The sequence below is a fragment of the Molossus molossus genome, unplaced genomic scaffold (genome assembly GCF_014108415.1).
Source record: "Molossus molossus isolate mMolMol1 unplaced genomic scaffold, mMolMol1.p scaffold_m16_p_3, whole genome shotgun sequence".
Lineage (NCBI taxonomy): Eukaryota > Metazoa > Chordata > Mammalia > Chiroptera > Molossidae > Molossus > Molossus molossus.
The window spans coordinates 97,381,733-97,393,776 of record NW_023425366.1 but is presented as its reverse complement, the minus strand read 5'-3'; the positions used below and the strand labels follow the sequence as shown (position 1 = coordinate 97,393,776).

At 47.3% G+C, this 12,044-nt stretch overlaps 1 protein-coding gene across 2 annotated transcripts in view; it reads right to left on the bottom strand.

Moving 5' to 3' along the window:
* Nucleotides 1–11,545, bottom strand: part of COL26A1 (collagen type XXVI alpha 1 chain) — a 198,288-nt gene extending 186,743 nt beyond the window's left edge. For both annotated transcript variants that reach the window (XM_036280244.1, XM_036280245.1), the window contains exon 1: nucleotides 11,388–11,545. In XM_036280244.1, the coding sequence (XP_036136137.1) occupies nucleotides 11,388–11,545 (158 nt within the window). The remainder of the gene's footprint in view (nucleotides 1–11,387) is intronic.
* Between the last annotated feature and the right edge of the window lie 499 nt (nucleotides 11,546–12,044).

The following is a 12,044-nucleotide window of genomic DNA, read 5'->3' as shown; positions in this document are numbered from 1 at the left end:
TCCACATCTCCCCAGAGGTGACATTTACACAGAACCGCTTTAAACCTGGGCAAGAGGAGCCCCACTATCTGCACTGTGCTTTCAAAGGCCCTACTCTGGCCCCCCTCTGGCCACACCCCTCCCCACAGGGCACAGAGACTGTAGAGCCAAGGGGACATGACCCCCAGCCCACAGCCTCGTGCAGACCCAGTGTAGGCACCCAGGGGTCTGGAATACCCTCCCCCAAACAGTTGAGCCAAGGTATGGCGAAGTGGTAGCTGTTAGGGTGAGGGGAGGAGCCTGGACCTAGACTTGGTGCGTGTGCACCAAGGCCAAGGTGGGACAAGAGGGAAAATGAAAGATGACTCTCCCTGAACCACTAAGTCCAGCACAAAATTCAAGGAAGTCACTTCTAAATGCGAGCCTGGCCCCCTGGGTCATTAGGAGGGTGTGTTTGTCAAGGTCAATGACAGATATATTTTAACAATTTGTAAGCTTGATTTATAACTTTAAAATTCAAACATATAGTATGTGGGCCATCATCTGTACCCTAGCCCCAGGCCCCGCAAATGTTAGGGGTGGCCCAGGCTTGCAAGTGGTATAGGCCAGAGAAGTCTATGCTCATCTCCACAAGGCCATTTTGATCCAGCATCTTTGCTTCTTCAAAATGTACCTCCTAAGGCCCTGGCCAGTGTGGCTCAACTGGTTGAGCGCTACCTCATGATAGGTCACACATTCGATTCCCAGTCAGGGCACATACCCAGGTTGCAGGTTCAATCCCCGGCTAGGATGTGTGTGCTGGGGTATGTGAGGGAGGCAGCTGATCAATGTTTCTCTCTCCTTCTCCCTCTCCTTCCTCTCTCTCTAAAAAAAAAAAAAAAAAAAAAATCAATAAAAACATTTTTTATTTAAATGTACCTCCTGGGAAAAACGGCTGACAGGAACGTAAAATGATAGAATTCCTCTAGTGGGTAATTTGACACTAAGAACTATGTATGTAGTTACCTTTCCACTCAGAAAACCCACTTTTGAAAAACATATCCTAAAGATTAATTTGCAAAAATATGAAATGGAAAAATGCACAATAACATAGAATATGAAGTTATATGTGACACAAAAGGTTGGAACAGTAGGTGAGCTATATAAACTGTAGCCATGCACAACCCACAACACTGTGAGCTGTGAAAACCAATGCAGGGGAATGAGAAGTTTAGACACGGATGGTACTGATGGTTGTACAACACTGAATGTGTTTAACACCACTGGACTGTACACTTACAGATGATTAAGATGGTAAACATTGTTATGTGTATTTTAACCACAATTTTTTTTTCATTGAGAAAAATACATGAATGCAGAAGGTGCCTATGCCCCGATATAGAGCAGTATCCAAAGCACTTTGTAAAGCAAAAATTTTTAAAAGCCAAGTGCAGGATAGTATAACTAGTGCACCACCTCTGTATAAGACAGGGCAGAGGCAGATACACACACACACACACATGCATGTACATGCATGCTTGCATTTGCAAAAAGAAACAATGAAAAGATAAACCAAAAATTAACTCAAAACATGGCTACCTACAAATAGTAGATAATGTAAAATTATTTATAATAGTATCCCAGTAATTAAATGAAAAAGAAATTCAGAATTAGAATAGAATCATTTTGTAATCCTTAATGAAATAATGATGTAGACAAAGATCATAAACACATGGCTAGAGGGAGCAATGACCAGACACTGTGGGATTCCGGAGATGATTCTTGATGGAAGAATACTACACAATCAAAGAGGTAATTTTGACAAAATAACAATAATAATAATAATAATAATAATAACAGAGGAAGATGAGGAGGGGAAGAAACCAAAATCCAATCAAGCCTCTCTATCCAATTTCTAGTTTTCTGGAAATACTGAAGAGGGAAGAACATGTTAACAGGCACCATGAGGATATAATCCACAAACTCTTAAACAAGGAAAACTATATCAAGAATATTTTCTTTTCTTTTTTAACTTATCTTTATTGGTGAATGTATTACAGATGTCCCCCCTTTTTTTCCCCATTGACCCCTCCACCCTAATCCCGCCCCCCTCCTACCTTCTGCACACTATTGTCGGTGTCCATTGCTTATGCATATATGCATAGAAGTTCTTTGGTTTATCTCATCCCGCTCTCCCTTCCCCCTTCCCTTTGAGGTTCTTCAGTCTAACAACCAATTTGTACTTCTTAATTCCTTCATCTTTTTCACCTATCCCCCAAACCCCCTTCCATCTGGCAAGCAAAAAAAAGTTTTCTACATCTATGAGTCTGTTTCTCTTCTGCTTGCTCATTTTGTTTGTAGATTCAATTGTTAATAGATATGTATTAATATCCATTTTATTGTTCATATTTTCATTCTTCTCCTTCCAGAAGACCCTTCAACATTTCATATATTACTGGTTTAGTGGTGATGAACTCCTTTAGCTTTTGTTGTCTGGGAAACTCTTGATATGTCCATCGATTCTAAATGATAGCTTTGCAGGATAGAGTAATCTTGGTTGTAGGTCATTGTTTTTCATCACCTTGAATATCTCTTGCCACTCCTTTCTGGCCTGCAAAGTTTCTTTTGAGAAATCAACTGACAGTCTTATGGGAACTCCCTTGCAGATAACAAACTGATTTTCTCTTGCTGCTTTTAAGATTCTCTCTTTGTCTTTAACCTTTTGCACTTTGATGATGATGTGTCTTGATGTGGACCTCTTTGGGTTCATCTTGTTTGGGACTCTCTGTGCTTCCTGGACGTGTATGTCTGTTTCCTTCACCAAGTTAGGGAAGTTTTCTGTCACTGCTTTTTCAAATAAGTTTTCAATTTCTTGTTCTCTCTCTTCTCTTTCTGGAACCCCCCATTATGCAAATGTTGGCATGCTTGAAGTTTTCCCAGAGGCTCCTTACACTATCCTCACTTTTTTGGATACTTTTTTTCTTTTGTTCTGATTGGGTGTTTTTTGCTTCCTTATACTCAAAATCGATGGTTTGCTTCTTGGCTTTACCTACTCTACTATTGATTCTCTGTAAATTATTCTTTATTTCAGTTAGTGCATCCTTCATTTCTGACTGGTCCTTTTTTATGTTGTTGATGTTCTCACTAAGTTCCTTGAGCATTCTTATAACCAGTGTTTTGAACTCTGCATTTGATTGATTGCTTATCTCCATTTTGTTTAGTTCTTTTCCTAGAGTTTTGTTTTTTTCTTTCATTTGGGACATGTTTCTTTGTCTCCTCTTTTTAGCTGCTTCCCTGTGCTTGTTTCTATATATTAAGTAGAGTTGCTATGTCTTCTAGATTTCACAGGGTAGCCTATTGTTGTAGGTGTCCTGTAGGATCCAGTAGCACAACCTTCCTGATCACCCCAGCTGGGCCTTTGAGGTGTACCCCTAGAGTGGACTGTACACTTCTGTTGTAATTGAGTCTTGATTGCTGCTGGCACATCAATGGGAGGGATTTACTCAGGCTGCTCAGCTGCAAGGACTGGCTGTGCCCACTGACTACTGGCCTCTGACTTCCTTGGAGGATCAGATGTGTAGGGGCCCACCACACAGAGCAAGACTTACTTCATCAGGGCTCTGGTACCCAATGAGTCCACTCATTGAGTGTGTCACTAGTGCAGGTGGTTGGGTGGTGGTGCTTTGATGTGGTCTGAAGCTATCCACTGGGTGTGCTGGCTCTGGGGCAAGGTCAGCCACTGCCTCTATTCTACCCAGGGCCACCCAGCATAAGCTACAAAGTGATCTGCCGATGGCTGCTTCTTATGCTGGGCTTGGAGGTGCCCAGGAAAAGCCAAGTTGTGAACCAAGGCTGGCTGCATCTAGTGCCAGGCCTGAGGCCACTTAATGAGAGGTATAGGGCTCACTGAGACCATATGCTGCTTGTTTGAGAGATTTTAGGAAAATCTGTAGCAGGATCCAAGATAGGCCAATCCTTTCAGAAAGCCACTGGAAACAGGTTGGGTGAGCCCAAAAGTTGGGCAGGGCGGGGCCTCAGGAAATCACCAGGGTGGAGCAAACAATGTGATCCAGATTGCTGGAGTCCCAGATATGGCAGCCGTCTGCCTCTCCAGAGAAGGGCTCACCAAAGGAACAACGGCCTTCACCAGCACATCTGTCTGGGAGAAAGCTTCCCCTCCAGCTCTCGCCTCGATACCAAACAACTCAATTCTTCCTTGTATATCTCTGGCACCCCTCAAACTTCCTCCCCTCTGAGCTTAGAGGAAGTGAGTCCAAGTAAGTCTGTGCGCGAGCCCTTTAAGAGGAGCTGCCTGGGGATCCAGCAGCCTCATTGTCCCTCAGCCTGAGTTCCCACTGGTTTTTACAGCCAGAAGTTATGAGGACTTCTCTTCCTGGCACTGGAACCCTGGGCTGGGGGGCCTGGTGTGGGATGAGGACCCCTCACTCCTCAAGGAGGACCTTCACAGCAGAGGTGTCCCCCTGATTTTTATCTGCCACACGTGGATGTGGGACCAGCCCATCCGTGCCTCGGCCCCTCCTACCAGTCTCAATGTGGCTTCTTCTTTAATTTCTTAGTTGTAGGACTTCCATTCAGCTCGATGTCAGGTGGTTCTGAATATTGGTTGTTCTGTAGTTTAGTTTTAAATTTGATGTGGTTGTGGGAGGAGGCTATACCACGTTTACTTATGCTGCCATCTTGACCGGAAGTCAGGAGTATTTTCTTCAACCAATAAATTGCAAGGAAGAGAGAGAGAAGGAAACCCATAGATAGCGGTGCTCTGGTGAATGTTTAACACCTAGCTCTTCCAAAAAATACATCATGCCCTCCCATATTAGTTACCTCAGGCCACCAAAGTACTATAGACTGGATGGCTTAAGCAATGGACACTTATTTCTCAGATCTGGAGGCTGGGAAATCCAATGCCAAGGGCCTGGTAGATTCCGTTCCTAGTGAGCACCCTCTTCCTGGCTTGGAGACAACTGCCTTCTCTCTGTGTCTTCACATGGGAAACAGAAATAAAGAGAGGGGGTGGGGCTCTCTGGTCTTTCTTCTTCTTCATATAAAGACACTAATCCAATTATGGGCCTCTTGACCTCATCTAAACCTAATCAACTCCCAAAGCCTCCCTACCAAATGCCATCACATTGGGGGCAAGACTTCAATATATGAATATTGGAGGAGCACAATATTTAATTCCTAACACATTGTGATACAGTTTAATAAATTGGACCTACTATGAAGCATTCTTGCTCCCCCCCAAAATATATATTAAATCTAATCAAACCTTTACATCTAATCTCCAATATAGAAGAGATATAGGTAGTAGAATGTCAAATTAATTACACCACTTGGAAGCAATCAGCCAAATCTAGAACATGGGAATTCTACAGGACAAGTCAATGTCTCCCTTGTAAGGAGAGAGGACTCTTCTACATTAAAAGAGACTAAGGAGACACAACAACAAATAAGTAGACTTTATTTAGATCCAGATTTGAACAAACTAACAATAAAGAAACTTTTTTTTGATAATTGAAGACATACGAATGTGGATTGGATTTTAGATCCAAAAATAAGGAATAAAAAGGAATAATAATAGTAGTAGTAGTAAGGAATGGCCGTGAGTTTGTTAGATGTGGTAATGACATGGTGGTAAGGAGTCAGGTGTATATGAATATCACCAGTGAATGAACATGAGTCTGGGATTTGTTTTAAAATATTACACACACCCACACACACACATACACACACAAAGAGTATTTGGCGGTGGGTGAAATAAGTGTGGCAAAATGTAATGGTTGGCAAATACCAGTGAGGGCCCATGAGTGTTCATTTGACACTCTACTTGTCTGTAGGTTTGAAAATATCCATTGAAAAAATTTTAAATACAATATATTTAAATGTCCCCAAATCAAAAGATTTAACTTCATAGAGAACAATGTTTCTAAACTGGGTGTGATTTTGCCCTTCAGGGGACATCATGCAGTGTCTGGAGACACTTTGGTTGTCACAGTTGGGAGATAGGGATGAGCTGTTGGCATTTAGTGAGTAGAGGCCAGGGCTGCTGCTGAACATTCTGCAATGTACAGGATGGCCCCACAACAAAGGACTATTCAGTCCACATGTCAAGGTCATCAAGCTTGAGAAATCTTGAGAAAGAGGTAAGTAGAATGTTCCAAGTGCTCATGGAGGACAGCTAACTCATCAGGGAAAGGCATTCCAAGCAAACGAAACAGCATATGCAAAGGAACAGAGGCATGAGAAAATAACTAATACAGTGTAGCTGGTGTAGAGAGGCAGATGATGGACTTTTGAAAGACAGCCTTTACATGTAATGCTGGAGAGGGTGGATTTTATCATGAAGGCTAGGGTTGCAAATACATCACACTTGCCTCCACTTTCCTGTCCCACACTCATAGTGTCATCACTTGATTGTCCTGGCACTTTTTCCCACTAAGCCCAGGCTCTACCTCAGAATCCTTCTTAATACCCTGGCCTGGGCAGCTCCTACCAATCAATGAGAGTTGACCTCAGAGTTAAAACCTGCCTGCCAAGCTGATGTAGAAGATGGTGGGCCACCAGGGGAGAGGCCTCTGTGGCAGCTGAAGCCTCTTTGCCTATTCATCAGGCAGCAGTACAGAGAAGGAAGACAGATCTTTGCAAAACTAAAACAGGTACCATCAGACAGTAGCTAAGAGGCACTGCCAGTGAGCAATGGCTTTGCTAAAACAGACTGACAGCTCTCCTGCCCCTTGCGGAAAGCTGGAGGATCCTCTGGGGGACATTTCTAGGCAGCTGGGAGAGGTCAAGAGGTCAGGAAGCTGAGGGTGTCAGCAAGATCCAGGCAGGATCAGAAATGCCATGAAGACAGGACAGACTGACAGACCAAGAGAAGACAGAGTGAGCAAAGAAGAGGGTCAGCCATATGTGTGAGCGAATGAGAGATGAGGACAAAAAGCTTAAGATAATGAGGTATGAGGTTCCTGCAGGGCAGCAAGAGGAGGCCAAGGAAAGTGGCTGAGGTGGAGGGAAGGAGAGAGAGAAGACTAGAAGCGTGACACTGGGCATTGGTGAGCCACACACCTGAAATCTGGGTGCCCAAAATAATGGTGGAACAGGGAGGAAGAGGGAGGGAATAGGCAGCCTTGAAGGGTGTGATGAAAATGACAGGTTCGCACAGATAAGGGACAAGGATGGGTGGGACAAACCCTCACTTCCTGAGGGTTCAGGAGGAACTGTTACTTATTCATTAGGACCAGCATGATGAAAGGTGTGACCTGGAGCAAGAGCACCCAGCACACCTGGATGACCTGCAGGAGCAGCCAGTGAGCCAGGCTGGAGTGTGAGGGGTAGCCTGCAGTAATGGGGACTAAAGGGCGGCTGTGTCAGCTGGAGAAGGGCCTGAACTTGTGGCTAAACATCTTGAACTCTTCTGATCACAGTGAGGATGACTGAAGGACGAGGGCCAGGAGGAATGAGGTCAGATCTGCATTTTCAAACCCAGCATCTATGCACCCCTTTCTGCTCTCCATGCTTTGTACACATGCCCTTCCAGTGAGCCTCATACCCCAAATCCTGGCCTCCATGCGGTACTCACCAGGCAGACAAGGAAACAGGCTCAGGGAGGTTAAGGAACCTGTGCAAGTTCACATCATTAATTAGGGGAAGAGCCAGAAACCCCCACCCCACTGTGGTGAGAGAAATAGTGGCCCTTAGACCCACAGAGAGGCCACTATACTTGAGAGGGCCCTGCTCTTGCCTCCTCTCGCTGTGCCCGTCCCGTGAAATGATGAGTCTGTGGGGCCAAGAGGAAGTACCCACCCAACCCCCTCCCTCCTTCTAGACCCAGCTCTGGGGGCTCAGGTTCCCTGCCCAAATGGCCCCAAGTCCAAACCCAGGGCCATTTCTCCCAGTCCATTCTTCCAGGGCAGACCCCACAGCTAGTGTGCCCACTTTTAGGCTAAGGGGTGTGGACTGAACTTGGACATGCAGGTTGAGGGGTCTGTAAACCTGTGCATAACCCTCACAGCGTAAGATGAATCCAGGGTAGACGATGGGCCAGGGCCAGTCCTCCTCCTGCCTACATCTTCCAGAGCAGAATTCAAAGGCATCTAAGAATTCCTTATTTGAACCTGGCCTTCCAGGTCATTGTGAAGGTATACTCACTGAGGCTGGAGGACAGAACCCACTTAACCTACTTATTTAACCATCATTAGCTTGATTCATAGCCTGTAGATATTTACCCCTATAGTATGTGATTTCCATTTGTCCTCGGGGCTGTGTAGTGATTTATAGAATGAGCACCATTCTTCAGGGAAGAAGCAAAAAGCAATATTGTCCTTTGTCTCCTGGCCCAGGAGCCCACTCTCTGGACATATTCATTGCTTCCTCTGCCCACAGTTCTTCTGATTGCTCTTAGTCAGAGGAACACTCTCTAAAAAGTAATATTAAACTTTCTCTTTTATCCACATTAATACTTCTACCTCCTCCAGCTGGGAAATGTGCACCACAGATAGAGTACAGGCCCTTCTCTGGTCTTACTCCTTGTGCCCTGAGCCCTGATCACCTTGCTGCTGTTTCAGCCCCTTTCAGGTTGGATATAGAGATGAGGAGGAGACAACAGACAAGACCCTTAATAAACATTTATGGGAGGGAGGGAGGGAGGGAGGGAGGATGGGAGGGAGGATGGGAGGGAGGAATTGAGGGAGGGAGGGAAGTGAGTGAGATTTGCATACTTTAAAGAGTGTCACAAATGTATTATCTTTACTAGGGTAGAATGTAAGAACTGGGGCACTGGGACAGGGAGTTGGGGGGTTCAGTCCTTAGTGCAGCCCTCCAGTCAGTTAATGTTGCATTCCCTTCAACTTGTATTTGGCATCTGAACAGCTCTGCAATATTCTACTGGAAATAGCCCTCTGAGGAATTGGGGTCCTCTTCTTTTTGCTAAAATAGCTTAGACGAAGGGCTTCTCATGAAGATAACCAGAGCAGAGCATTCCTGGGTGAGGCAAGATGCCCCCAACACACGTCAGATCCAGATGGCTGGCCCAGGAGGGTAGGCATAAGCATGCGCGTGCACACACACACACTCATACACAGAGAGAAAGAAAGAGAGAGAAAGAAAGAACACAAACCACATCCAAAAATCAGATAACAACAAGAACAATACTATGAAATAAAGGAAGACTAAAACAGCTCTGTTGCTTTACCTCTCAACTGAGACCAAGCCACTATAAACACACGTACACAGCCAAAGCTAGGAAGGGCACTATGCCAAACACTGTCCCCAAGCCCTCTGCTTCTGGGCTCTTGAATTTCAAGGACATGGGCCACCTGTGACTGATAAGCTCATGAGACACAGGAACATGGGCTACCAGGCCAGCTCAAGCCAGCAATGCCAACACTGGGCTTTGTGTGGAAAGGCTCAGTTATGCTCTGGAGCATCGATCTCAAGCATCTGGAACCTGCCCCAAGCCTCCTCAGAACTTCCCAGTATCCTATTAGGGGATCTATTTTCCACAAATTCATCCAGATCCTCCCTGAACCTAATTATACCTTCTCCCTGCTCCCATCCTGATGGAATGAGTTCTGGAAGATTACCACATTTGTTTGGGTCTCCTTTTATTTGTGCTAACACAATCCCTTCCAAGTTTCTACAGAGGTCCCCAAGTTCCAGCCCACCAAACACAGGAATCCCCATCTCCACTCACTTACTCCCTTCATGGACTTCACCTTTAGCTCCTCTCAGAGTTCATATTCCAGGCTGCAGGGGCCTGTTTTTTTCTTCCTTCCTACATTTTTTAATCACAAAAGTAATGCATGAATATATGCTCCTTATAAAACAGGCAAACAAGACAGAGGCAGAGGAAAAAATGAAAGTTCTCCTTTACTTTCTCTCCTCCCTCCACCCCAGCCCCAGGTCTCTCCACATAGGTAACCATGGAAAATGGTCTCCTACAAACATAGTTTTCCAGGCACTTATATACCTAGACATAGATCAGATTTTTTTTTCATAAATGAGATCATACTATACATATTCTGCAACTCTAAAAGCTTATTTTTCAGACTATTCTCATATGGAATTGTGCAAAGGCCGCACTATTGAGGGTGTTTGGAGAATAGAAGTTTTGGGTAAGTATTTCCAAACAGAAGAGGGAAATAAAATTGCGTGCAAAGTTTTCCAGAAGCACTTTTATAAGCTTTTCTGAGTCTCGCTTTATCCAGCCATTAAGTGTACGTTCTTCCCAGCACAAAATATCCCTGTCTCCTTCCTATAAGACATTGCCAGAATTCAGCTTGGTCACCCTCCCAGGTTTGGTAAGTACAAGGAGGAGAAAAGACCTAGGATTTATCGCTTGCCTTCCTCCATTGCAATAAGCAGAGCGGTGACAAAAGTAAGGGATTTGGAGAAAGCATATAGGAGGTCAGTCCTGAGTTGCCACTGGTTGAAGACCTCTCTCTGGGCCTCAGTTTCCTTGGTTAAGAAAAGATAATACTCTAATAGTTAACGCTGGAGTTGTTTTAGGACCAAATGAGATAGATGGAACGAATACAGGTTGTGTGTTCTAGGGAACTACTACAGGCGTGTGAGTCGTAATGATTATTAAATGGGGAAACGCTAATTTCGAGTGAGTTGCCCAAATGAGGCATTGGGCAACGTTTACTTGCGTGCTTACGCGTTTTCTAGGGGAATTCGAACTCGGCTTGAAGAGACTCTGCTCTAACCTTGGCGGGAATGGCCAAGGCGCCACCTGCCGGCGGCGGAGGAGGCCGCATTGGGTCCGGGCACCGCAGCGCTGTGACCCGGCGCCTACTCAGACCCACCGCGATCCATCCGATCCGAGCAGGTTCCACGTCTCCAGGTGGCTGGGGAGCCGCAGCCAAGGCTCATCCGCGGACCCAGCCCAAGTACGGAACAGAATTGCCCCTCTGGTGTCCCTGGGCAGCCAGCAGAAGAGGCAGGGGACTTGGACGCACGACCTTGGAAACCCGGGAACCTGCTGCCCAACACAAAGCCGCGGCCGCGCAGGTGAGCGCGGCGGCGCCACGTGAGCCGCAGAACGTCCAGGGAACTGAGCCACCCAACCCCAGCCAGCCACAGTCGCCGCCTTCTCGCCCTGCCGCAGGTTTCAGCCACCTCCACTCGAAGCCAGGAGCCGAAGGGGAGAAGGTTGGGAGAGCAAGGAAAAGAGGAGAGAGGGTGGGCCCCGCACCTTCAGTCCCTCAGCCCTGCGCCTCCAGCCCCCCGTCCGTATCCCTAGGCACCGACCACCCCAAGTCTCCAGCCCCCAGGTCCCTTGCCCCCAGCCCCCACTGTCCTTGTCTCCAGCCCCCGACCACCCCGCGTCCCCAGCCCCCAGTCCTCGGCCGCCCGAACGACCAGCCTCCTACAGCCCGATGCCCCCAGGCCCCGCCGGCCTCACTACTCACCGGCGGCCGCCGTAGCCGCTGCCAGGGGAGCCGGCGCCCGGCTCGGGGTAGCCGTGCTGCTGCAGGGCTGCGGCCGGGAAGGGGTAGAGGAAGCCGGTAGCCAGCGCCGACCCGCAGAGGCAGCAGCACGCCCAGGGCAGAAGGAGAGCCAGCTTCATCTTGCGCGGCCGCCTGCGGGGACCCGGAGTCCCGGGAGGGAGGGCAGTGGGGAGAGCACCAGTGGCGGGACTGAACCTGCTGCCCCTGCCCAGAGAAGAGCTGGCGAGAGAGCGGAGCCCGGGTCCGAGCTTAAAGTGTCTGGGGGGGCGGGGGGGCGCCCACGCCTCTCCAAGGCCGCCTTTTCAAATTCAGCGAGGTGGGCTCTACGCCGTCAAAGGGGGCGTGGGACTTTCTCATTAACCCTCGGCGGTCCGGGGCCGAGGAGGCAGCAGTGGTCACGGAGCTGAGGTTCGAACTCCTTTGGGGGTCCCAGAAGCCACAGTCCCTGAAAACCAGACCTTGCGCCTGGGTCTCCGCACACACACACTCCTTAGAGCCCTCCCAACCAAACCTTCTTCGTCCTCAAATGCTTGTGAAGAGCCCACTCCCTGCCTGGCAGTTTCACCTGGCAAAGATGTTTAAATCCCAACACTGCTCCCTTTATTAGGCTCTCTCCAT